Below are 23286 nucleotides of genomic sequence, written 5' to 3'. Positions count from 1 at the left end.
TGCCGGAGCCCTTGCCACCAGTGAGGCTAACTCGTCACCGTTCTGTTCTGAGTTCTCTCTTGTGCTCCCTCCATGTAGCTTTCACCACTAGAAACATTCACGTACGAGTGCAACGTGTCTTTTTTGCAGATGTCTTATAGAAATATCTTGGAATTCTGCGATGAGTACCAGCAAGATAGTAAAGTTGAGGTATGGCACAACCGTGTTCACATACACAAAGTACTGACACCGACCTGCCAGTGGCCATGTATCTTAAGGTACGTTCCTGCACACGTAATTACACGTCTGAAAACCAGAGTATTCTACGTCAAAGGTTCTACCCCCCTGCACCTCACATGGATGCGGAAAATATGCAGCTACGCTTCTGCTGACGCTCCCTCTCCCGCCCGGACCGCTTGGTATCTCTCGGAAAATCCGCTGGTGAGAACTGGATGATGGAGCTTGAAACTCTGTGACGGCCCGCCATACTCAGCAGATCACGACTTCTCGTCATGACAAGGTCAGGTGGACAGCAGCGTCTGACCAGATACCTTGTTACGGGGGGTATATGAAGTCCGAGCCACGGGTGTATGAACTTGAACGGTCCACGGAGACGGCGTACGCATTCACCATGCACATCTTCAGTGGTATCATGGCACTCGCCCTGTCGATTGCTGTGCCGTTCGGTTCGGCGGCCCCAGTTCCAGACGATAGCATTAAACCGAGGTTCAACTGGAACAAAATCAAGTATGTCTACGCGTTCGGCGACTCGTACACCTTCGTCGGAGGAACACAAGGATATCCGAAGTTCAGGCAAGTCGTCTCCCGTCGTGCAACATTCCACTGCCAATTTAACTGAAGCGGATGATCCGATAGCTTCATAGGCAGTGCTTTCAACTTCTCGTACACGCCTCAGCAGCTCCTTGAAGATGAGATTCAGCTCAACGTGGTATGTCCTCCATAATTCTGTGCAGTACTTCGTCACACCGTATACTGATTCACTTGGGTCAGACTGGGTCCGATGGTGCAAGCTGGGTACGTTTGCTCCAGCCCCTCACAGTCATGCGTCTGACATCGTATACGATCGCATGTAGCTGGAGTACCTCACAGGTTGCTTCCAAGGAAGACCGGCGGAGTGCGCTCCGCGGCAGCTTTGGGACTTCGCGTTCTCTGGCGCTGATGTCGACAAGACCCTGTGAGTACCTAAGCCCTACCTGAGTGAAGATAACCCCATTTACTGTGTTGTCTAGGATTCCCCTTCACCATAACTTTTCGGTGGACCTCGTTGACCAAGTTCGAGAGTGGGCATTGTTCGCATCGGACGTCATACCTCATCCAGCCGAAGAGACCATCACTGCGTTTTGGATCGGCATCAACGACACCGGGGACACACTGAACAACAGCACGGTACGCTGGCGCACACTTGTACTTTTGGACTACCCTCATGACGTGTTGATCCTCAGCTGGACTTCAAGGCCTTCTGGGAGCTCGAGATGCAATCGCTATTTGGCGCCGTCGTACGCCTTCACATGTCTCCCGCCTCCACGACCCTACGCTGACCTCGTCTTCCTATCTAGCAAAACGCGTACAACCACAACTTGCGCGGAACATATCTGTTCATGACGCTTCCGCCTCTCGAGCGTTCTCCAGACCATATCGGAACGGCGATTGCCCCGCTCTACGAGCAAAACATCAAGGACTACAACACCGCACTCCTCAACCATACGGCGCACTTCGCGCGTACCCATCCGGACGTGAACGTCTTGACATTCGACACGCACCAGTGGTTCTATGACATCCTCGACAACGCGGAGCAATATGGCTTCACTAACATCACTGGGTGAGTAGTCTGCGGTGTAGTAGGCCGGCAATCGATGCGGACATGACTCACTCTTATTGTTGAACTCTCTTAAAGGTTTTGCCAGTGCAGCGACCCTGCGTTCTTCTGGTTCAGTGAGTGTCCGGTCCGTCAGGATGCACTGCATGACTTATATCGGACAGATACTGGTCATCCGACGGCCCGCGTGCATAGTCTTCTCGCGGAGGCGGTCGAGACTGAGCTCAAGAAGGCCGCAGGATTATGAAAAGCCCGCCGGGAGGACCTGTGTGCTCCGACCTATGGACGTATTGTGGTCTTCTGTCCAGCACCGTGATCGTCGGGCTGGTAATACAACGACCGTAACGACATATGCGTCTTCTGACTAATTCGTCACAATCTGTATCAAAGAAATCATCATTGTGTATTTCAACGAACATGGATCGCTCGTACATGACGAGTTCCACGAGTGTGTGTAGCCTGGTCGCGACCCCCTAAGAGCGCATGTGAATGTCGGGCTAGCATTTGAGATGACAATGGCCCCTCCAGATTGGCGAACGTCGGTTTAAATCGGAGAGGAGGTGATCTCGCCTCTGCGGTAGGTTGGCGATGTGGTTAAGTTGATGTAGAGTCGCAGTGCGTTGGTTTGCAAGTATATGTTAGGCGCCGCGTTCATCACGTGCATGCGCGCCCTGTCGCGCGACGGCGGCGACACGTTCCTCGTCGTTCTCTTCCCATCGCGCGATGATCTCGTTGGCTTGCGCGCCGTACGCGTCGTCGAACGAGCGGCCCGTACCTTCGCGCGCAGCAACGCCGAGCGCGTTTTGGGCTCGGCATCCGTCACTACCCCCATCTCCAGCGGCTGTTGCCGGCATGATCAGGAGACAACGATCTCGCGCTTAGCCCGTTGTTCTGCAACCACCACCGTCTCGCTGCTCGACAATGTCTAAGTTTTTCAGCAAGCTTGGGGATCTCGCTGAGAAGATCCCCGAGGGCATAGGCCATGCTCGCGCGATGGCAATAGGTATGGAAGACAGTGCTGTCTGATTGTGTGAACCTTTGCTGAACATCTTATCAGGCACATTCAACGCGGATCGTCTGTACCCCTCTCGTTCAACCTTCGACATCCCAACGCTAACCAGACTGCAGGTCGCCACGATGACCCGGAGGAGAAGCGCGCGGACATGGTTCGCGCAGAGATCATGGGTGGCCACCGATTCCACTCGTTCGCGAACCAGAGGGGGCGGAACTTCGTCAAATGGTGCGTCCTTCCTTGTTGCCGGGTCCGGGTGCAATTTCCAAACCTTTCGCCTGTAGGCACATCGACGGCCACGATTACATGTGGGCCGTTTCCGAGCTGCTCGAGAAGGCGCAGGAGGCCATCTTCATCCTGGTGAGTGCTTTCCCCCCGTCGCTCTCGCAATAGCAACAGGGCGCTGCCCGGCGAACGAAGGCGACTTTATGGCGGTGCCCCTGTCTGTCGACACCCTAAATCACTGTTGCTGCGGATGCGAGCGGTCGATTGGTGCCGGCAGCGTAGACTCCTTTACGTATGAGGTCATGACCCGCATGGGCTGCCTTCTATCATGGTCTAGATGGTGCACGCGCTGCTCCTCACGCAACACGCCAGTGGCGGAGTAAGTCCTTGTCATAGAGTTGGACCTTCGGGTGTTACACCAGCCTCCCTTCAGAGCCTTGCGTGGTAAGCACGCCAACGAGGCAGGATAAATGGAAGTGCAATAGCTCGCTGAGAAGAAGCTTCTTTGGTCAAGGGTGCTGTTCAACCCGGAACGTGGCCGTGGCCCAGTTGGTTTGCAACTACCACCACCCGGATCGCGCTCAGCGAGCCGTTGTACTATTATTTCGGCCCTTACTGTGCATCTGCTCCCATACATCGAGAGCGTCAGAAGTGTGCATACTCGCGCCGAACGCGGCTCGCAATTCGGATGACTATACACTGCTTACAATTTGTCGCGTTATGAGTTCGGCATCATGGGACTAGACCTCCGTTTACCTCCTAGCCGAGTCGTCGACTGACCCTCCATTCTGCAGGATTGGTGGCTTACGCCCGAGCTGTACCTCCGCCGTCCGCCTGCTAAGTACCCCGAATGGCGCATCGACAGAATCCTCAAGCGCAAGGCCGAGCAAGGCGTCAAGGTCTATGTCGTCGTCTACAAGGAAGTCACGCAGACCATGACCATGAGCTCGCACCACACGAAGGAGACCCTCGAGGCACTCCATCCGAACATCGCTGTCATGCGGCACCCCGACCACATCGGGAGCAAGGACGACGTCGAGTTCTGGTCGCACCACGAGAAGGTCGTCGTTGTCGACAACCACTTCGCGTGCATTGGTGGTCTGGACCTTTGCCTTGGTCGATGGGATACCCACACGCATCCCCTGGCCGACGTCCATCCGAATGACCCATTTGCGACGCTCTTCCCGGGCCAGGACTATAACAACGCGCGCATCATGGACTTCCAGAACGTCCCGAACTACGTCAGCAATGGGCTGAGTTCGGTCGAGAGCGCGAGGATGCCGTGGCACGACGTGCACATGACCCTTACTGGAGAGGTTGTGCTCGATATTGTGCAGCACTTCGTGGAGCGCTGGAACGAGGTCAAGAAGCGCAAGGTATGTGCATTGATATCTCCGTCGGAAAACTCGCTGACGATGTGCACCTAGTATCGCAATGATACGTAAGTCTCTCTGTGATGCTGGGCTCGACGTGACTCTGACCGACCCTAGCCGTTTCGACTGGCTTGCACTTCCCCATGACGTCGAAGCTGCGCCCAACGAGGCCGTTGTCCGTACGTGAAGATAGTTACGTTCATATGCATATTCTCTTGGTAGCTCATTTCGCGTCCACAGGTCACCCTCACCGCGAGCGCTGGCACGACATAGGCCGGCACTTCAGGGACCGCTTCCATCGTTACAGGAGCGAAGCTGAGAACTACGACACAGAGGAGCCGGTTGGGCGCGGCACCTGTCGCGTCCAGGCGGTTCGCAGTGTGTCGGACTGGAGCCACGGTGTGCTCACCGAGCGCAGCATCCAGAATGCCTGTACGTCTGTCGCTCTATCCAGTTGAGAGTCGGGCTGACATGCAACCCAGACATTGAGCTCATCCGCGAATCTCAGCACTACATCTACATCGGTATGCAATCTCGCAGTCGGACGTGGTGTTTCGTTATTCATGTGGTGATGTAGAGAACCAGTTCTTCATCTCCAACACCCAGGACGACGGCCCAGTGCAGAACCAGATTGCGAAGGCGCTTGTCGAGCGTATCGTCCGCGCTGGCCGCGAAGGGACCAAGTTCCGCGTGGTGGTCGTCATTCCCGAAGTCCCCGGATTCGCTGGCCAAGGTGAGTCACATCAGTGGCGGACAGAATCTTAGCTCATCGTGCGCGTAGTCAAGGACGAGACGTCTGTCAAGACAATCATGGCTGGCCAGTACCGCACCATGAACCGTGGCGGTCACAGTATCTACGAGGAGGTCCGCAAGGCTGGCTATGAGCCGTGAGTGACCTTTTCTTTTGGTGACCATGCTACCTAAAGTGACGAAAATGAATGGCAGGTCTGACTACATTCGCTTCTACCACCTCCGCGCGTACGACCGCATCAACGCGCCCTGGGGTACGTTGTCTCTCCTTCGCTGTGTCTATCTCGGACTGACCTGCTGGGCCCCAGGCTCGTACATGAAGCAGATCGAGGAGCGCAGCGGTGTCTCCTTCCACCAGCTGAACGTCGCGCTTGGCCGCATCTGGGTCGGTCGCGGTGAGGGCATCGAGGACCCGAAGGATGTGTCGGTCGCGATCCCCACAGGCAAGTCGCTCGCCGAACAGACGACGTCTGGCAAGAAGCCCGAGCTCAAGACAGAGACGTACACGATGCCCGCCACCATTGAGGAGGCACGCGATATTGTCGACCGCTGGCGCCAAGCCGCGCAGGAGCTCCGTAGCGACGAGGCTATTTCGGACAATGTGGTGCAGCATATGTTGCACGACCGTTCGAGTCTCCTCGACGAACGCTGGGCTGGGACTGAGGACGAGGAGCGCGCTGCCTACGTGTCGGAATTGTTGTACATCCACTCGAAGGTCATGATTGTGGATGACAGGCGGGTTATCGTGAGTTCTGACGTGGCAGACTAATCAGCATGGCGGGGTACTGACTATGATAACTAGATGGGCTCGGCCAACTTGAACGACCGTAGCCAGAAGGTTTGTTGCTCTACTTCACATAATACACGTTTATCGCTGATCTTATAACGTGCCATAGGGTGACGGCGACTCCGAGATCGCCCTTGTCGTCGAGGATGAGGACATGATCGACTCGTACATGGACGGCGAGCGCTACCAGGCGGCCCGTTTCGCCGCGACGCTCCGTCGCAAGCTCTACCGGGGTTCGTATATGACACTCTTCACAAAATGTATCCGGATACTGAATCAGGTGCAGAGCATCTCGGTCTCATCCCACCTCAGTGGTGCACGGCCGATGACAGCCCGGACTCGTTCATGCGCCCGGCACCACACCCGAACGAGGACGAGGTGGGCCAGCCGGAGGACGAGATGGTCGCGGACCCGTTGTCGGATGACACGACCAACCTCTGGAACAACACTGCACGCAAGAACCGCGAGATCTTTACGGAAGTCTTCCGTCCCGTGCCGACCAACCTCATCCGCAAGTGGAAGGACTACGACGTGAGTTGTCTAGCAGAGTCCGCTTTGGGATGCGAATGGGTTGCTCAACAATACTGGGACACATGCAGGCTTATGTACCCGATGTCATGACTGGCCACGTCGTTCCTGACATCTCCCTCGACCGCATCAAGGAGCGCCTCTCGGAGGTCCGTGGTGCGCTTGTCGAGTGCCCATTGGTATGTTCCGTGCTTGCGTGTCTGCTGTACAACTGCTAACGGTGACGTTGTAGGACTTCCTCATCGACGAGGACGGCTTCGTAGAGGGCCCTGAGTGGCACGGCCTCAATCCCACTCTCCCCATCTACATCTAAGGGACATACGAAGTGATCACGAACGCTGTATGATTAGGATGACGAGAGGTTACGATTGTACGACAATATGACATTGGATCTGCTACGAAATATACCGCCCTGTATCTGCTATATGTCCATCCAGAGGTCTGCTTGTCGTGCGATTCAGTGAAGGAGCGATCAATATTGATTCTTTCGTTATCGGTCGGGGCGTCTGACCCAGAGTTGACGCGCAGGCTGTGGCGGGCCGTGTCAGCCCGGCCATACGTGCCACAACCCTTGTCCTTCTCCTTCACATACCACTTTGCTAAACTCTCGAGAACAACATGGATGCAGCAAGCCATGGATCTGCAGAAGCTGGAGAGTCCTCGAACACTACGACTTCTTCTAGTATCGCTGGTACATCTGCCGCCGGACCGTCCTCGCATAACCATGATGATGACCCGCCTTGTCATTGTTGTACGAAATTCTATATGAACGACTACGAGATACCTGTCATTGACTATTCTGTATGTGTGCATAGGGTCTAACTTCCTTGCAGAGGACAAGCGGGTCACTGAAGTCACTCTCAACTTCGCTCTTCCACCTGTTCGTGCAGAACTCGGCCGGGGCATCAAGGCCCTGGAGAAGATCATCTCTCTCGCTGAACATAGCGCGGATCAAGATGAAGGCACGGCTAATCTGTTGTCTCCCGAGGCTCGCGAGACATTTTCGTCGCACAGAGACACCGTTGTCAACGTAAGTCCAAGCATTCCGCCTGTGCACCTTAGTCCTTTGCTGATTGCGTCCGGCAGAGCTTTGAGACTGCCACTGAAATCGTCACCACTACACCTGGCTATGTGTGCAGGAAGGGCAGTGCCGAGCATGAGCGCCGCTATTCCCAGCGGCATAAAGCACTCACCGACGTTGAGGACGAGCTCACGCGCAACATCGAAGACGCGGAACCCTTGTTCAAAGCCCGTGACGAGCTCCTGCTCGCAGAACGTCGAATGCGTCGCCGGAAATACGCTCAGGCTGCCTTCCGCACCATGGTATGAAATTTTTAGCGAGATTCCCCTGGGACCTGTCCGCTCACCGTAGTTCTGCAGTCCATCGTCACTATCCCCTTCTTCCCGCTTCTCTCGGCCCTCTTCACTGCCGCTGACATGTTCGGCCTCTCTGTCGTGATCGCCATTCAGAAGGCGGTCTTTCCCGACGCAGGCAACGAGCTGGGAGAGACCCTGGAGCGAGTGGTGACACTCGAGAAGGACTTGCAACGCAAGGTCGCGGAAGTCAAGCGCCTCAAAGATAAGCTTGAAACACGGAAAGCGAAGCTTGAAGAGCGGCAACAGCACCCGATCGCCACACAGCTGGCAGGCATCCTTCGCAAGATATATCTCGCCAGACACGCCGCTGAGGGTGCCCTATTCCTCCAGTCCAACAAACGCGCGCGGGAACATCTCACCGTCCCTATTCGCGATGTCGTGTCTAATCTTCGGGGCATGGGGGACGCTCTAGAATCGCCGGAGATGATTACAGGGCCAATTGCCTCGCTGAGCGACGATCAGTGTGCAGTGATAGACAGGGCTCTCGCAATCCTCAGGACATCCCCTATTGTTCCTGCAACGATTGATGTATGATGTTGCGCTCTTTGCTGTCTTTTTGTAGTTTTCTCGCTGTCGCTTCGCTATCCTCAGTCGTCTGTATCCGAGCACTTCAAGTACGTAACCCCCGGTGGTGTCAGTCGTTTATTTGAGAATGCACACGACACATAAGCCAAAGAACTCATCGCGCGACGCAGCAGCACCGGCGCCGTGTTGTACCGAGTACACTGCCTACGCATGCAACTCCATAACTCGTTCCTAACCAGATTGCCAAGCGGTAGAACAACTCTCCTCATTTGTTACCAAACTCACAATCTGCGAGGGATGAAGAATCATGGCAGTTACGAATTTCTAGCGACCCTGTAGCGCATGGGGTGCGTCTTCGCCAGCAGCTCATCTACTGGCTGTTTCACGGTATGCCTGGGTTGAGAGGTCGGTTTGATCAATGGTACATTCAAGTCACTTGTGACTTTTGGGGGCTCTGCGTGCATAGCGTACAAGTGCCAAGAAGATAGAGGTAACCACACGCACTGGCAGTAACTACACAGACGGCAACTCCTTGCCTGTAAGCGCCTGGAAGTGGTACCTATCGTGCACCTTCTCCATGTCGAACGCCAGGATGCCAAACTCCATCCACGAGCAGGGGCTCGTGGCCAACCTCACCCGGCCGCGGCGGAACGGTCATCGACTGCGCCAGAGCGGTATAGTAGTCGTCCAGGTCTCTGAGACAAACTCGCAGCGCGCGGAACAATCTCGCTACCCGATGATATGCGTCGTCGAGTAACGAGCGCCCGGCAAGGTTTGGACGAGGGACGGCAGAGATGCTGTCCCCGAGTGGCTGCGCGATGAACTGATCGCCACCGCTGATCTGTATATTCGGGCCTGCGGACCCTATGATGAAAGCAGGACATGGAGTCATTTGACGGATAGACCGAGCCTGAAACCAGATTTAACAGCATCGCAATACATCCCTACGTGCGCGACTCACCTCATTTGACGAGTAGTAGGCAACGTACATGTTCTCAGCCTCTGCGATCGGGTCGCATCCGCCCTCCCCAATCTCGTTCTTGAGCTCGTGCAGTGCGATAATGGGGCAGAAGTCATCAGGCGTCGTCGCTGTCGGGCTTGCAAACATCGCCCCATCCGAGGTGAACCTGCCCGTGCTGTTGGGGATTTTCGTGAGTTCTAAGACTTGCCGATGCACCCCGTCGCCCATAGAGTCCTTCAACTTTAAGCGCCGCGTAGGTTCATCCGCGAAGTATGCGACGGCCTTGGTAACGAAGCTGTGCGCCGTGTCCAATTCTTCGCTGGTGAACTCCTGAGGTTCTGCCATGTACTTGAGGAACTTTGCGAAGACGGGATGATAGATCGTGATGGACGGGCCAGTCAGTTCGATGGGGCGGCCGTCGTGCACTGCATCTATGCGGGTAACGGTCTGATTCTTCAGCCGCTGGGGGAGGGTTGCCCTAGTCGAGGGAGAGTCCCGTCTCTGTGCGGCGATAGCAATTTGTTCGCGGTCTACTTACGGAGCTTGTCAGATGCACGATCCCGTTCGTTCCAGGAGGCATGTGACTGACTGATCTTCCCTACAGACTCGTTGACCTCTAAGCGTTGAACAGATAAGATAGTTAGTCCCCGCATTGTGAAAAATAGGGGACAATGCAGGAGTTCAAGCGTAAACGCACTCAGGATTCCAAGCAGTCTAGCTTCTTTCACGGTATCCAGTGGTCGACGTGGTCCCAGAAGTTCTGCGTTGTCCATCACCCACGTGCTGTCGAATCGAGGGATCTCCATACCACACTTTAGGTCGGCGACAGATGAAGGCAATTGTTCGCACTAGAAGGGACATGTATAAGGCAGATACTCCAAGCCATGGAGTAGTAAGCGCACCGCGTATATGACAACTGAAAAGTCACTTTCTGGACGATTCTTGTACATACGATCGGCTGCTGCGACGGCCGCATCGCGCAAGTCGGAAATATGGGCGCGCTTGGAGGTCGGACGCTCATAGCAAACATGTAACAGGAAGCGACACTTGTACGGCGGGAGAACGAGCTCCAGCTCTGTGGGTGACTGGCTAGTACTAGGAAGAGCAAGGAAGAGAGGAAACTCGATAGCTGCAGCCATAGTTGGGACCCCGGACCGGGAGCGGGGACGTCGTGGTTAGTTCAAGCTGCCGGGCGCCAATACCACGTGATTGGTGGTGCAACTTGAGGGCAGGTCGCAACCTGAGACAAGCTCGAGTATCCAGACTATTGACATTCTCGTACATGTCTTCCGTACACTCATATGCAATACAGCGCGCTAGTCCTAGATAATACAGTCTTGTTCTCTAAGCGAGCCCCGACTCGGAGGGGCGTCCAAGGACCAAACGTAGCAAGCCTCACAGCACCTTCTCAACAAGACCCATGCCGTGCGACTCGAGGATCTCCCGGATGGGGTCGCAGATCTCCTTCGAGTACGGCGCAAGGATGCCCGGGGTGTTCAGCTTGCCGTCGAGCACGAGCTGCACCGCGATACCGCAGGGCACGCCGACGTAGAGCGCCATCGCGGAGTGCCCAGACGGGTCGCCGTACGCCTCGAGGGTGGACGTGCGCGTCTCGCGCCTGCCGTCCGCCCACTCGATGATGAACTTGTGCTGGAGCATGACGAGGTCGCGCTCCCCGGGGCCATACGGCATCAGCGTCTGCAGCTGCGTGCAGAGCGTGTCGAGCAGGTTGCCGTCGGTGATGGTGGCCTTCTCCGACGAGAAGAAGCCGATCCACTTGAGCCCGGAGAGGATGCGGTGCTCCTCGCCCGCGTTCGGGAACTGGCAGATCGCCTTCACCTTTGCGATGAGTGTGCTGTGGGGATAGAGATGTCAGCGACTGTACCTGACCCACTCACAGATAAGCGGACGTACCTCTCGCTAGCGTCAGCAGCGCCGATGGACTGCTGGAAAACCTCCGCCCACGTCAGGCCGTCCTTCAGCCACGGCTTCTTCTCCATGTTGAGCCATCCGAGCGCGACGAGCGCCTTGACGAACTCGGGGAAGCCCTGGTAGCGCAGGGTGCCGCGGATGACGGTCTCCGCCTCGGGGATGTTGTAGAACTCGCGGAACGGCGTCGAGTTGCGGTTCGGGTACGCGACGAACGCGAACGCGGGCGTGATGTAGTACGGCTTCGCGACGTCCATGAGCTGCGCCCCGGGCACGGTGACCTCCTGCCCGTCCGCGAGGTACGACGCGTTGTTGAGGAGCGCGAGGAGCACGCCGCGGGGCGACCACGAGAACTTGTACCCGAGCGGGTTGTCCGAGCACTCGGGCGCGGGGAGGCCGCCGCAGAAGGAGTGGAACTCCTTGATCTTCCCGCCCTGCGCGTGCACCTCGTCGATCGTCTTGACCGCGTACAGGTGGTCGACGCCGGGGTCGAGGCCGATCTCGTTCATGACGACGATGCCTGCCTTCTTGATCTCGCCCTCGAGCTCGCGGATGCCGGGGCTGATGTAGCTCGTCGTGACGACGTTCGTCTTGCCCTTGATCGCGGCCTTGATCACGTTCACGTGGTGGATGTACGGGACGAGCGAGATGACGAGGTCGCTCTCCGCGATCGCCTTCTCGAGCGCCGCCTGCTTCTCGGGGTCCTCTGAACCAGCGTCGAGCGAGGCAGCGGTCGCGTTAGGCAGACCCTGAACGAGTGCCTCTGCAGTCTTGAGCGTACGGCAGGCTGTGATATGACATTGTCAGCGCACACGCCCCCAACCTGCTACAGGAGTTCACCAGATGCTTACCAACTGTCAAGGCGTTGTTCGGGTTGCGGACGACGTACTCCGCGCAAGGAAGGGCAACAGCACCGCTGCCGAGGAGAAGCACCTTCTTCGTCGGCTTGCCCGCGAACGCAGCATGGCCGAACTTGGGGCGCAGGTCCTTGCCCTCCTTGAGGAGCGCACGCCCGAACTCGGGGAGGACGAACGACGCCTTGTGCACCTCCGCGTTGTAGTAGCGCGTGTTCGGGACCTGGCGGACCGGCGTCGAGAGGTCGCGGCCCGCCTCCTTGGAGGCGACCATGAAGCCGATCTGGCCGGAGGGGTAGGTGGGGATCGTCGTGTACGCGTACTCGGCGACGGGGAAGAGGCTGCGGGTCGTCGCGAGGAGCTCGGTGATGAGGTCGAGGTGGATCCAGAGGCACTCGCCCTGCGTGGAGATGTGGCCCCCGGGGGTGAGCGCGTCGCGGAGGAGCTCGAAGTACGGCTTCTGGAAGAGCGAGGCGGCGGGGCCGACGGGGTCGGAGGAGTCGGTGATGATCACGTCGTACGTGGAGGTGTTGTCCGCGAGGAACTTGAAGCCGTCGCCGACGAAGACGGTGACGCGCTTGTCGGTGAGGAGGGAGGACATGTGCGGCAGGAACTGCTTCGAGACGCGGATGACGGCCTCGTCGATATCGCAGAGCACGACCTCCTCGACGGTGTCGTGCTTGAGGACCTCGCGGACGACTCCGCCGTCCCCACCGCCGATGACGAGCACCTTCTTCGGGTTGGGGTGGCTCGCGAGAGGGATGTGGGCGATCATCTCCTGGTAGGAGAACTCATCGCGCTCCGTGCACTGGATAACACCATCGAGCACGAGCACGTTGCCGTACGTCTCGGACTCGAAGACGAGCACGTCCTGGTAGAGCGACTTCTCGACGTGGAGAATTTTGTTGACCTTGAGGGTCATGGCCTGGCCCGGCCATTGCGAGGAGATCTCGCGGAACCAGCCGTCTACAGAGGTAATGATTGTCAGTCAGGGTTCTTTGCTACATTTCCAGCCTAACAGAAACCGATATCTTCTGAATGCGTCTTCGTTGCGCCCTCGCGATGATTCCATGCCCATCGTTCCTGCATGATCTCTAGATGCGTACCGGGGATCCCAGACCAGCCAGAAATCACCCCAATCTCCTCTAAGTTCCGATACGCCGAGACTTCCTCCTTTCCGAAACCCATTCGCAAACGCGACAAAAAGCACAGATGAGCTCACCTTTGATCGAGGGGTGGGTGAGGGGGGCCATGGCTGCAAGGTATGAAGGAGGAAGAGATTGCACTCGAAATTTTGACTCGAAACCGAAATCGCTCTTCGATCGCGCGGAGGTAGATAAGATAGCCGCCCGATCTGCCACTAGTCGATCTTATCTGAATCTTCGTCCCGAATACTTTTAACCACATCCTTTGGAGGTACCGCGACATCCGGTGGGTAAGACAGGTAACTTTCTCCAATTAATGAGAGACTATGAGGTTCTCATTATCCTCCTTTTTGAGGCAGTCAGCCGTCTCTCACAAAATGGGCTCTGTAAGAGCAATGATCGCCCATCCAATGGCTATCCCTGTAAAACTCTTCCATAATTCCATTGAAACGTGTAATGCACGTCTTGAGGGCAGATTATCTATGTTTGTAAACTTGCTCCTTCCGACTCAGAACGCGTCGCGCTGAGCATGTAGCATGTATCAAACGCGTGACGTCACGCGTCGCCCTCGCCCGACATGCCCGGGCGTCTCCCCCCGCCAAGCCTCTCGAGTCTCAGCCGGCAACATACCTGACCATTCCACACCGGATCAAGAACCAGAAACGTCATAATCACGCATTATGTCATAACATATGCATTGTACATATGTGCTGGGTCATGCGGGCTGCGGGGACGACAAGCGCAGGAGGGCCAGCGGCACCGGCAGGATAACTCGGCGACAGCAGACACCGATATCTTCCGAGGAGAAATACTAGTACAACACCGGGTAAAATACAACAAGAACGAGGGAACGGCACGTACAACATCAGGACTACTAGCATGAAAGCTGGGCCCAAACGGAAGCATAAACTACGCGCGTCGCGCCGTGCCCGTGAGGCTTCCAAACTCGTAACATATACATGGAGGTATCGGGAGACTGTCGTAGATCGTAGCATGGATGCGTGAAGGACTAGATGAGGGCAGATGTGGATATGGAGATGGTAGATAGCGGTATAGCGAACCAAAGCACAGACGAGGGCAGCGAGGACGGGCGACGAACACGAAGCCGGAGCGGAGCATGCTCAGACCTTTTTATCGATTGACTGCTCCGAGGTCGTCTCGTTTTGTTCGTGCTCCATAGCTAGAAGAACGGCACAGAGCGTGAGGCCACCGTGAGAACCTCGGGGTGAGAGATTGCATGAAAAGCGACTGTACGCACCTCGTTCGCGCTTCTCGATATCGGCTTTCCGCTTCTCTGCGGTGATCGTCCCGAAGATAACGTCCATCTCCTCGAGCGAGCGGCCCTTCGTCTCCGGAATGAGCCTAGATGCGTACGGGACCGAGCGATCAGTGCACTAACCCAGACGACAACGACAGAGCGTGAGGGGAGCGAACGAAGACTCACAGCGCGAAGACGCCCATACCGCCAATGTTGATCGTCGCGAACATCAGGAAGATCTTGTAGCCCAGGTCCGTCACAAGCGTGGGCGTAACCTTTGACAGTACGAAGTCTAGAAGAGGACGCCGACGTCAGGACCGTGTATGACAGCGGACGCAATAACAGAGAAGACGTACTGAACAGCCACTGGGACGCACTCGCGGTGGCTAGACCGTAGTGCCGAGTGCGGGTCGGGAAGATGTCCGAAACGTAGACCCATCTATCAGCATACAAACCCTTGGTCAGCCAAAAGTTGCCAGGTGCCGCGGTTCAGCCGCATGAATGAGAGAAGACGTACGGAAGCGGACCCCATCCCATGGAGTAGAAGCACACGTAGATGTAGAGCATCGCGGCCATGGCCTTACTTGCGGGGGGCGGGTCGGCGCCGTCCTTCGGGGGCGGGTGCGTCTTGAGGAGCGCGCCGATGATGAAGAACAGCGTGCCCATGCCCATGGCCGAGATGAACAGTGCCATTTTACGCCCCAGGGTATCCACAAGGAAGAACACGAACAACGCGGTTGCGACGACCTTGACGACACCGTAGATACCAGATGCAAGGAGCGAGTTCTTCGTGCCGGTGTATCCGATCTATTCAAGACAGCGGGGTGTCAGCACGCACATTTACTCATTACACGAAGCACTTACGGATGTGAAGATTTGGGGAGCGTAGTAGTTGACCGAGTTCTGGCCAGACCATTGCTGGAGGACAAAGATGACGACGGCAATGACGAACCGGATGAAGTTGCCTTTGCCGAGGAATGCCTCGCGGAAGCCGAGTCCCTTGCGCGCCGCGCGCTCCTCCTCAATCGCAGCCTCGATTTCAGCCATCTCCATGCGGATCTGCGCGTCATCAACGTGCCTCCTCCGGAGGTACGCGAGGTTCATGATAGCCTCCTCGTTACGACCCTTGGACGCCAGCCAACGGGGAGATTCCTTCACAGTGAGTAGACCGAAAGACATGATACCGGCTGGAACGAGCTGGAAGCCTAAAGGAATTCGCCAGACGTTGGGGCCAGTAGTGATATGCAAGCCAACGCCAACTGGGGGACGGATGAGCCTGGGCATCTCGCAGTGAATATTTGGCACTCACAGTTGATGAAATACGAGATCATGACACCGACGGCAACCATGATCTGGAACAGACCGGTGATACGGCCACGGACTTCCTTCGGTGAGCACTCGGACACGTAGGCAGGCGCCACAGCAGAGATTGCACCAATGCCCACACCAGCGACGACACGGCCAGCATAGATGTAGCCAATGCCACGCGAGCCACCAGCGACGGTTTGAAGAATCTGCGCCGCGTTATTACTATTAGCTCATGTTCACACTTGCATATATGCGGCTGTACTTACCGCACCAACGCTGAAAATCGTCATGAAGGACAGAAGGGACCATCTCCGCCCGATTGCAGCTGTGGATCCAAGTTAGCACCGGAATCATCGACAGGGTCGCGACGAAGACGAGGTTACGTGAAGGGGCAAACGTAGCCGAGACGCAAGGGGTAAGAAGGCATAGCTGTACTCTCGACAAATGCAGAATTCACACCGCCACCCCGTACCCGAGTGTATGCGTTGTCGATTTTGTAGAGCGACATTGCATCGCGGTTGCTGGAGCGCGGTACTGTCCTGACTCTGCCCCCGTCTTTTGGTCGTATGTCCCGATCTTTCGGAGACCAAGCGCCCGGCACTGGGGAACCGAACAAGGACCGTTTGTGCAATCATGCAACGTCATGGGACGCTGTTCGCTCGCAACCGACCATCCCGCCAAAAAATCCTGCACCCCGGCCGGAACATGGCGAGAAAGAAATGCTCACCTGAGATGGGCGCGCTGCCTAGTGCGCCGAAGAATGCACCAGCTTGGAGGACGGAGACGACCAGAGAGGAGACATTATCGGACTTGGCGGCGTTAGTGGTGCCGTCTGGGTTGAGGAGACCAAAGTGTTCCTTGAAGTACGTCTGGGAGACGACACCACCGCCGATACCACTATCGACGACGTCTGTCAGCGCATATGTGCGGCGAGAACGCGTCAAAGGACTCACGTATCATAACCGAAGAGGACGATGCCCCAGTACGCGATAAACGCGAGCCCTGGGTGTATGCGCGCCCATCAGCAAACAGAACGAGATTTATGGACGAAGGGGCGTACGCACAGTAGACACGGATGTTCTGAAACCTGCTGTCGTTGATCATGCTGCCGTGCGAGTGCGCTGAAGGAGGCGACGGCGTGAAGGGGAGGTGGAGGGAGGAGAAGAGTGTCCCGAAGGCGGGCGCATCTCATGGCGGGGGGCTTTTATACGCTCCTTGTGGTCACACTCTACCATTGCCAACCCCACGGGCCGCAGATCGAGATTGCGGGGAAGCCATCATTCAGCCCGTCCCTGAACCCCACACGGCCCGGCACCGGGCCGCCACTTCTCCCAATGGCCTCCCCACATTAATGTACATTTCATATCGAGAAGCGACGCGGATGCGCTCGCAGAGGCTAGTAGCTCACACCACTCCCTAAGTCTGTCTGTTCAGCGTTCCAAGATCTGTCGGGAAATGCGGGGGCTACGAGGGCCCGATCAGCTGAGACTCGTCCGAGAAGGCGCGCGGCCGTCCGAGACTCTGCATCACTCGGCGACACAACCTTACGGTGAACGACTCACACGAGGAGAGAGTATACTTGGCACACAACTCAACTCATCTGGGCCGTTGGCACACAGCCAGAGAAGGCGGTCGGCCTCGGTCGTGTCACAATTTCGAAAGGGCCTCGGCACACGTCCGCGAGAACGGGAGGATGAGAAGCAGCAGATGGATCTTCTGCCTTGTTAATGATTTTCATTCGGCCAGGAAAGCTGCGGATAGGCCAGGAACCCTGCAGGGACACTAGATGCCGATCTCGCAGTTAGACATGGCCTAGCTCAGAACCTACATATGATCACCACCGAGCGAGCGCGAGGCTCCGAAAACGGCGTGGCGCTGTACCGGCCCACTGCGGGATGGGACACATGACATACACGCCGGCGAGAAACCTGACAGTGACAGTGACAATGCGGGCGTCCGAACACCAGCGGCGAGTTGTCGGGCTAAACGCATGAATCAGTACTTCTAGGGATTCGGAAGCACATTCCAGCCTACTCACATTTTCCCATCAACAGTCTTCCAGCCTTGCTGTACTACCCCCACACGACCGAGCCGCACGGCTTGTACGAGTACTCACTAGTTTGCGAGGTTATGCCCAACTCCAGGGTCCACCCCGGGCCGGACGCCACAAAGACGGACACGCCGATCGCAGCAACGCATTGCAGTGCGGCCTACAAGATGAGACAACAATGAGTACGCCCGGACTTACTTACAGTAACAGTCAGAGTCAACTGGCCAGCTACTTCGCTGTTTCGACTCTCAAGACTTTATCCCTGCCGATCGGCGACACACGTGCGGGGCCAAAGTTGATCCTCCTGTGCATTGCGCGCGCGGCTGCATCCGAGTCCCCGACTTGCCCGGATCCTCCGTCCAGTGCGTCGCGCACCCTGGTACGACTCGGCGCCCTTGGACGAGAGAGCGTTATGGTGTAACGGCGAGATCGGCGATCCGGGGTAATCTAGCTGCTGACCGCCGCGGCAGGCAGGGCCCCTGTTCCCGCGCTCGGAGGCTGCAGCGGGCTGGCCATAGTGAGCCCATCCTGCTGCCAAGTCTTCCGAGTTGGTGGTACATTCGCGAGTTACTGGTTGACCAGGGACGCACTGGCAAGCCGACTTGCGGAGAACCATGGTCCTGCAGTACGACAGGCACACCGCGTCACCATGATAATGCCAAATTGATCCGACGGGGACCTCACCTGCTCGATGGGGCCCGCGACAGTCAGCATACCGCACCACAAGTTACAACAGACTCAGTGCAGAGGACAGACGAACGCGTAAGTACCAAATACGCTCGCGCCGAAGCCCGCATACAGCCAGCGTGAGATACTGCGCAGAAGAGTAGGACGCGCGAGCTCTCAGCGCAGAAAGTACTTGCTAATGTGCGATGCGACTGAGAGACAGGGGAGCGGGAATGCGCCTGTGTAGCGCTGTGCAGCTCCGCTTTGTATTCATGCAAGCCAACGACGGGAAAATAAAGGGCACGATGAGCGTCGACGATCCCGAACGCATGCCCGGGGACGCAGAGGGACAGCGCTCGCGGACAACTGCACATTTTCACAAGAGTTGTCAACTTGAAGGCCTGGTCGTATAGAAGCCTCGACTCAAAGATGAGGGAACAAAGATGGTTTCCTCTCCACTAACCTTGCGGTGGATGTCTGCAACCGTGATAGCTAGGCTATACAACTCACCGTAGAACTCGCTGATAATCCTCTCGGGCACCCAGCCATGCACACTACCTCGCCATGCGTACAGCGTTCCCGAATCCACAGATGCGCCTTGCTAGTTGGCGATGGTAGCGCAACGGGCCCTTGTCGGCGCAGGGCAACCCCAAGGAAAGGCGACTTCGCTTCGCGTTGATTCGCGTTGACGTGTCGGACTCGCTTCACCGTCAGGACAGTGCAGAAAGCAAGCGTACAATTTGATAGCCCATGAATATAGCAGAACAGAAGTACGGAAGGTACTTTCGGCGGCTCGTAGAGAGGAAGAGAAGTAGTAGTTGAGAATGGGGAGCGGCAACCCCTACTATTTCGACGGCCAGCGTCTATCAAAGAGATAACGAAGATCCGGCGTCAAAACAACGGATAATCAGCCAGATCACAGAAATCTCATCTTATCGCCTTACAGATAAGACTTCATGCCGTGTTCAGAGGGGTGCTCTATGGTCATCTCTGTGTAGCACCTAATTCCCTTTTGTATGATGCTGGAAAGCCTCATCAAAGCGTTCTATTAACTATGTTGACTGTGTTATAAGTGTTTATAGAGGTGTCAAGTTCGCTATGTGGGTTTCATGGCTGGGAAACATGGTGAACGCAACGGTCACGTGACCAGATGCAATGACGAGCCCATTTTGGCCATTGTATTCTGCCTACATTCAGGCAGAGAAAATTTACATATATCTGCATAGTATGCTACTATTACCTCTCTGAAAATTTGGGAGTGATGTTTGGGGTTCTGGGGCGACAACCACTGCTACTTTACTGAACCCCTACGAGCGCCTAAATGCGTTGGCCCACAAAGTGCCAACTTTCTGCAGTCCGCTGTTGGCGATTATATCACGCAAAAATTGCTGGGTTTGATTCTATGCGCAATTTTACATAGATTCTCTCGTACATTTTTTTGGTAAGCTAGGTAAAACAATGGCAAATGCGAGTACAGTGACTTGCTGCACCCTTGTAACCGGAGTTCCTACCACTTACAGTCTTCCCCACGGAAATCGACACCAAAGAAATTCTTTATAATCATGATTCTTTATGAATCACGCAAACTCGAACCTTATCGGAGGGCAATAGCGGACTGCAGAAAACGGGACCATGGAAGCTGCACCATTTCAGCCACTCAATTGAGCGTCTATGTGACACACTGGTGAAGAGATTGGGCGGCATCTCGGCATAGATTATCTATTCCTTAGACGCCGGTAAGGCGCTTGGCCGCGCGCTAACAATTTCTGGCAGGGCGTTGCCTACCCCCATTGAGAAGGAATGCAAGTTCGCCGTCGACAACCCGCGACTCCGGCGCTTGAGCTGCCTTATTGAGCCAAATATCCTCGTCACGTGCGGCCGCTGGAGTCTTTAATTACCCGGCACCCTACATGTACGAATACATACGAAACACACACGACGGGGACATCAGCCAACGTAACTTCGTCTACATGACTTCATGGGTACCCCAATTCCGGCAAAGACGCTCCAGTGTGCCTGAACATGGCGGGAGAATCGGCTCTTGTCCTCATGTGCACCGCGAGTAAGTGGGGCAATACAGTATGTTCACCTACCGCAACGCTGAGGCTGCCGTAACAACGAACAGACGGACCCGTCAGAATCCCGCGGCGTGTCAGACACACGTGCGCTCGGACGTACCTTGGAGACTTAGGAAACCCGGGGTACGTCATTGCGCAGGTACTGCGGGTGGTACTTACGTTGCTCTGTTCCTCTGACACCGTCGTTTGGTAGAAGCCTGGAGTCTGTAAGAAATTAGAATGTGACGTTGGAACAGAAGCGGAGAGACGGGACCGAGATCTCATGGTTACGATGTGCAATCCGGTCTTTGCGTCGGAACCAATGGAGCGAATGGTCGACCATGATGGTCCATGCAGTCATTCTGAGTAGCCCAGGAGAGGCGAATTGAACCCCTTTGGCATCATGGATCATGAGACCTCGCCGGGAGTTGTAGGCCGCAGGTCGCCCAGATGGTTGAGTTCGAGGGTGGAGCAGCTATGATACATTCGAAGTTCATGCCCGACCTAGGACCGCAAGCGAAGTCACGAACTTGAAACAAGAACCCGCAACCGTCGTCGATCTGTCAAAAGTGGAGCAGAATATTCAGTAGTACCCGTGCACTCACCTGAAGCACCCTGCTCACGAGGTGCGCGCTCTCGTCATTGCGTCGAGGCTCTGCGTTCATGCTAGCCGTGCTGTCCAGTCCCGATTCGTCGACGTCATGGTTCGTTGGTCGCCTTCCTGGGGGTATAAAGGGTCAGCCATTACTGCAATGATTCTCCCCATCGAGCACTCACCAGTTGTACTCGTACTCGCACCTACACTCGCATTCGCATTCGCACCAATCCACCTCGCTCAACTCACCATGTTCGCCAAGCTCCTCAGCATCGCCTCCCTCGCAATCCTTGCCGCCGCCACCCCGACCCCCGGTGGGGGCGGGTCGGGCTCCGGCGACTGCAGCACCGGGCCCATCCAGTGCTGCGACACCGTCGAGAAGGCCAGCGACCCCGCTGCGGCGGACATCCTCGCCTCCATCGGGGTCGTCGTGCAGGATGTTGACGCCCTCGTCGGGCTCACCTGCTCCCCCGTCACCGTCGTGGGCGTCGGCAGCAGCGGAAGCTGGTGAGTGTTTCGTACTGTGCCTGCGGGAAAACGCCTCTGACTGTAGTACTGTGGTATAGCGACGCGAATGCAGTCTGCTGCGAGGACAACTCGCACGGTAAGCCTTTTCGTGGCATTGAATGTCGATGTCTAGAAGCACTCACCCATGCATCGTTGCAGGAGGACTCATCTCCATCGGATGCGTTCCTGTGACTCTCTGAGATCGGACTGTTGCAAGGTCGGAGAACGGAGAAGTCTTCAAGTAGTCGATTTGTTGGATTTCGGAGTTCTGTATCCTGATGACTGCAGTTTTCGAACTTGACATCGTATCCGGCGGAACATGCTATTTTTGTCTGAAAATGTGCGAGCCTGCACGCTGCGCGACTATCGCGTCTGTGAGGGGGCATCGACAGGGCTCCGTACGAAGATATAAATGACATAAGACGTACTGGCGTCCCTCGCAGAAGTACATAGTTTGCGCTCGTCAGCCCGGGTAGACGGCGGTCATTTTCGATTGGGAACGCAGCAGAGTCGCCCCGGAGTACCCATCAAGGTTAGATTATGGGCTGGCGAATTGAAGACAAGGGTGATTGAAGGCGTGTCAGACTCATACACTGACCGGGCCGCGATGGCAGATCGAGCGTCGGAAATGTCATACTATGCGACCCAATAGGCGTCGATGGCACTGGGAAGCGGAGACTCCTTGTCGTCATGAATGATGAGGTCCAAACCAAGTATGAGACTGCTCCTGATAGGAGAACGGAGGCGTCGAGCGCAGCGCCCTGAATATTGCAATATGCTTGCCGCGAGTAGTTCGTGCGCGTGAGCGGGTGGAGAGTCGTGTGTGAGGACCCTCCGAGGCACGCGCAACGTCAAGGAGGTCGTGGGTGCCTCCTTCGCGACGACTTCACAGGTAACCTGCTGGTACCCTCGTTTTCATCCTTCCCGAGGGATGCCCCAGAAACCCTGGACGTAGAGCGGCCATCAGCTCAAGTACAACGGAGATGAACGTGGGCACCTTGTGGTGGCATGCGATCCTGGAGTCCTCGTGCATGCCGACCCTTGAGGTTACAGTGGAGCAATACAATCTGCGCGTGGTGATGGAGAGCGCGGTTGTCCTGCTGAACCCGTACCATAAAAACATCAAGAGTCTGCAGCTGTGCAGAGACGAGATAGCGATGACAAGGTTCGGTCATACCGTGGAAAGCAAGGACCAAGTACGTCATATGTGAGGACAAGGCGGTGGACGTACTGCGGGCGGCATGTCCCAGCGCCGAAAACTTCACGATTTTGACATCTGACATGACAGACCCGGTGTAAGCAAATATGCGATCACGTTGGAACGGTGCAGGACCTGGACCGAGCATTGGCGCTACAAAGAGACAGCCTCGTACAGAATGGCCGCTTCGATGCGTTTGCCCCTCGAAGGAGTTCTATCCCGTCGTGATGGAGCGAGCGATTAGAAATCTCAGCGGGCGACAGAAAAGAAACAGACAGAGGAGTAGGTGACATACCGAATCCAGCGTCGTCGAGTGCAAGCCTCTGCCTCCAAATTTTTTGTCCCGTCCACCATGAGGTTGATTG

The 23286-nt window shown here is 56.2% G+C and overlaps 8 protein-coding genes across 8 annotated transcripts; 4 read left to right on the top strand and 4 right to left on the bottom strand.

The window, feature by feature from the left end:
* Nucleotides 1-610: 610 nt before the first annotated feature.
* On the top strand, nucleotides 611-2063 carry L226DRAFT_548395 (uncharacterized protein; the record flags this gene model as incomplete). Its single annotated transcript, XM_067682585.1, has 9 exons — nucleotides 611-792; nucleotides 856-928; nucleotides 991-1014; nucleotides 1074-1174; nucleotides 1230-1386; nucleotides 1443-1496; nucleotides 1557-1819; nucleotides 1895-1932; nucleotides 1981-2063. 9 exons carry the CDS (start codon nucleotides 611-613, stop codon nucleotides 2061-2063), a joined length of 975 nt encoding a protein of 324 aa, XP_067529400.1.
* Nucleotides 2064-2566: 503 nt separating this feature from the next.
* On the top strand, nucleotides 2567-6990 carry L226DRAFT_540361 (phospholipase D/nuclease). The gene is made up of 18 exons (XM_067681852.1): nucleotides 2567-2819; nucleotides 2874-2891; nucleotides 2945-3056; nucleotides 3113-3188; nucleotides 3848-4429; nucleotides 4481-4494; nucleotides 4544-4605; nucleotides 4667-4858; nucleotides 4909-4950; nucleotides 5004-5159; nucleotides 5208-5313; nucleotides 5372-5430; nucleotides 5485-5921; nucleotides 5979-6014; nucleotides 6073-6196; nucleotides 6250-6494; nucleotides 6563-6670; nucleotides 6724-6990. Exons 1-18 carry the CDS (start codon nucleotides 2738-2740, stop codon nucleotides 6802-6804), a joined length of 2532 nt encoding a protein of 843 aa, XP_067529399.1. The 5' UTR covers nucleotides 2567-2737; the 3' UTR covers nucleotides 6805-6990.
* Nucleotides 6991-7072: 82 nt separating this feature from the next.
* On the top strand, nucleotides 7073-8578 carry L226DRAFT_563719 (uncharacterized protein). Its single transcript, XM_067683577.1, has 4 exons — nucleotides 7073-7242; nucleotides 7307-7521; nucleotides 7578-7814; nucleotides 7872-8578. The coding sequence occupies exons 1-4, from the start codon at nucleotides 7110-7112 to the stop codon at nucleotides 8400-8402; spliced, it is 1116 nt and encodes a 371-aa protein (XP_067529398.1). The 5' UTR covers nucleotides 7073-7109; the 3' UTR covers nucleotides 8403-8578.
* A 262-nt stretch (nucleotides 8579-8840) lies between these two features.
* Nucleotides 8841-10511, bottom strand: L226DRAFT_617285 (uncharacterized protein). The gene is made up of 5 exons (XM_067687013.1): nucleotides 10257-10511; nucleotides 10052-10202; nucleotides 9944-9970; nucleotides 9355-9884; nucleotides 8841-9303 (listed from the first exon to the last, which is right to left on the bottom strand). Exons 1-5 carry the CDS (start codon nucleotides 10491-10493, stop codon nucleotides 8953-8955), a joined length of 1296 nt encoding a protein of 431 aa, XP_067529397.1. The 5' UTR covers nucleotides 10494-10511; the 3' UTR covers nucleotides 8841-8952.
* Nucleotides 10512-10565: 54 nt separating this feature from the next.
* L226DRAFT_540357 (saccharopine dehydrogenase) lies at nucleotides 10566-13402 on the bottom strand. Its single transcript, XM_067681851.1, has 4 exons — nucleotides 13360-13402; nucleotides 12135-13103; nucleotides 11269-12070; nucleotides 10566-11209 (listed from the first exon to the last, which is right to left on the bottom strand). The coding sequence occupies exons 1-4, from the start codon at nucleotides 13388-13390 to the stop codon at nucleotides 10750-10752; spliced, it is 2262 nt and encodes a 753-aa protein (XP_067529396.1). The 5' UTR covers nucleotides 13391-13402; the 3' UTR covers nucleotides 10566-10749.
* Nucleotides 13403-13989: 587 nt separating this feature from the next.
* L226DRAFT_617283 (general substrate transporter) lies at nucleotides 13990-16998 on the bottom strand. The gene is made up of 11 exons (XM_067687012.1): nucleotides 16913-16998; nucleotides 16802-16850; nucleotides 16576-16745; nucleotides 16115-16173; nucleotides 15850-16054; nucleotides 15405-15799; nucleotides 15058-15347; nucleotides 14897-14979; nucleotides 14727-14832; nucleotides 14541-14644; nucleotides 13990-14462 (listed from the first exon to the last, which is right to left on the bottom strand). Exons 1-11 carry the CDS (start codon nucleotides 16950-16952, stop codon nucleotides 14404-14406), a joined length of 1560 nt encoding a protein of 519 aa, XP_067529395.1. The 5' UTR covers nucleotides 16953-16998; the 3' UTR covers nucleotides 13990-14403.
* Nucleotides 16999-17738: 740 nt separating this feature from the next.
* Nucleotides 17739-19144, bottom strand: L226DRAFT_540355 (uncharacterized protein). The gene is made up of 3 exons (XM_067681850.1): nucleotides 19075-19144; nucleotides 17887-18058; nucleotides 17739-17830 (listed from the first exon to the last, which is right to left on the bottom strand). The coding sequence occupies exons 1-2, from the start codon at nucleotides 19111-19113 to the stop codon at nucleotides 17921-17923; spliced, it is 177 nt and encodes a 58-aa protein (XP_067529394.1). The 5' UTR covers nucleotides 19114-19144; the 3' UTR covers nucleotides 17739-17830; nucleotides 17887-17920.
* Nucleotides 19145-21418: 2274 nt separating this feature from the next.
* Nucleotides 21419-22039, top strand: L226DRAFT_540354 (fungal hydrophobin). Its single transcript, XM_067681849.1, has 3 exons — nucleotides 21419-21723; nucleotides 21783-21820; nucleotides 21883-22039. The coding sequence occupies exons 1-3, from the start codon at nucleotides 21467-21469 to the stop codon at nucleotides 21921-21923; spliced, it is 336 nt and encodes a 111-aa protein (XP_067529393.1). The 5' UTR covers nucleotides 21419-21466; the 3' UTR covers nucleotides 21924-22039.
* The last annotated feature ends 1247 nt before the right edge of the window (nucleotides 22040-23286 follow it).

The sequence above is a fragment of the Lentinus tigrinus genome (genome assembly GCF_003813185.1).
Source record: "Lentinus tigrinus ALCF2SS1-7 unplaced genomic scaffold L226scaffold_55, whole genome shotgun sequence".
In the NCBI taxonomy this organism is placed as follows: domain Eukaryota; kingdom Fungi; phylum Basidiomycota; class Agaricomycetes; order Polyporales; family Polyporaceae; genus Lentinus; species Lentinus tigrinus.
The sequence above is the reverse complement of the archived record's forward strand: the minus strand, read 5'-3'. Positions and strand labels throughout refer to the sequence as shown.

Coding starts and splice junctions, on each gene's coding strand:
- L226DRAFT_540361 (XM_067681852.1), top strand. CDS start 2,738: ATGTCTAAGTTTTTCAGCAAGCTTGGGGATCTCGCTGAGAAGATCCCC. Junction 6,197..6,249: donor CCGTCGCAAGCTCTACCGGG/GTTCGTATATGA, acceptor AATCAGGTGCAG/AGCATCTCGGTCTCATCCCA. Junction 6,671..6,723: donor CGCTTGTCGAGTGCCCATTG/GTATGTTCCGTG, acceptor GTGACGTTGTAG/GACTTCCTCATCGACGAGGA.
- L226DRAFT_563719 (XM_067683577.1), top strand. CDS start 7,110: ATGGATGCAGCAAGCCATGGATCTGCAGAAGCTGGAGAGTCCTCGAAC. Junction 7,522..7,577: donor ACAGAGACACCGTTGTCAAC/GTAAGTCCAAGC, acceptor TGCGTCCGGCAG/AGCTTTGAGACTGCCACTGA. Junction 7,815..7,871: donor AGGCTGCCTTCCGCACCATG/GTATGAAATTTT, acceptor GTAGTTCTGCAG/TCCATCGTCACTATCCCCTT.
- L226DRAFT_617285 (XM_067687013.1), bottom strand. CDS start 10,493: ATGGCTGCAGCTATCGAGTTTCCTCTCTTCCTTGCTCTTCCTAGTACT. Junction 10,203..10,256: donor TTTCAGTTGTCATATACGCG/GTGCGCTTACTA, acceptor TGTCCCTTCTAG/TGCGAACAATTGCCTTCATC. Junction 9,885..9,943: donor CGAGTCTGTAGGGAAGATCA/GTCAGTCACATG, acceptor CTCCGTAAGTAG/ACCGCGAACAAATTGCTATC.
- L226DRAFT_540357 (XM_067681851.1), bottom strand. CDS start 13,390: ATGGCCCCCCTCACCCACCCCTCGATCAAAG. Junction 13,104..13,359: donor CACCCACCCCTCGATCAAAG/GTGAGCTCATCT, acceptor TTACCTCTGTAG/ACGGCTGGTTCCGCGAGATC. Junction 11,210..11,268: donor GCTGCTGACGCTAGCGAGAG/GTACGTCCGCTT, acceptor CTATCCCCACAG/CACACTCATCGCAAAGGTGA.
- L226DRAFT_617283 (XM_067687012.1), bottom strand. CDS start 16,952: ATGATCAACGACAGCAGGTTTCAGAACATCCGTGTCTACT. Junction 16,746..16,801: donor GTCCTCTTCGGTTATGATAC/GTGAGTCCTTTG, acceptor CGTCGTCGATAG/TGGTATCGGCGGTGGTGTCG. Junction 14,645..14,726: donor GGTATGGGCGTCTTCGCGCT/GTGAGTCTTCGT, acceptor GTACGCATCTAG/GCTCATTCCGGAGACGAAGG.
- L226DRAFT_540355 (XM_067681850.1), bottom strand. CDS start 19,113: ATGGCTGGGTGCCCGAGAGGATTATCAGCGAGTTCTACG. Junction 18,059..19,074: donor GATTATCAGCGAGTTCTACG/GTGAGTTGTATA, acceptor CTCATCTTGTAG/GCCGCACTGCAATGCGTTGC.
- L226DRAFT_540354 (XM_067681849.1), top strand. CDS start 21,467: ATGTTCGCCAAGCTCCTCAGCATCGCCTCCCTCGCAATCCTTGCCGCC. Junction 21,724..21,782: donor GTCGGCAGCAGCGGAAGCTG/GTGAGTGTTTCG, acceptor ACTGTGGTATAG/CGACGCGAATGCAGTCTGCT. Junction 21,821..21,882: donor CTGCGAGGACAACTCGCACG/GTAAGCCTTTTC, acceptor GCATCGTTGCAG/GAGGACTCATCTCCATCGGA.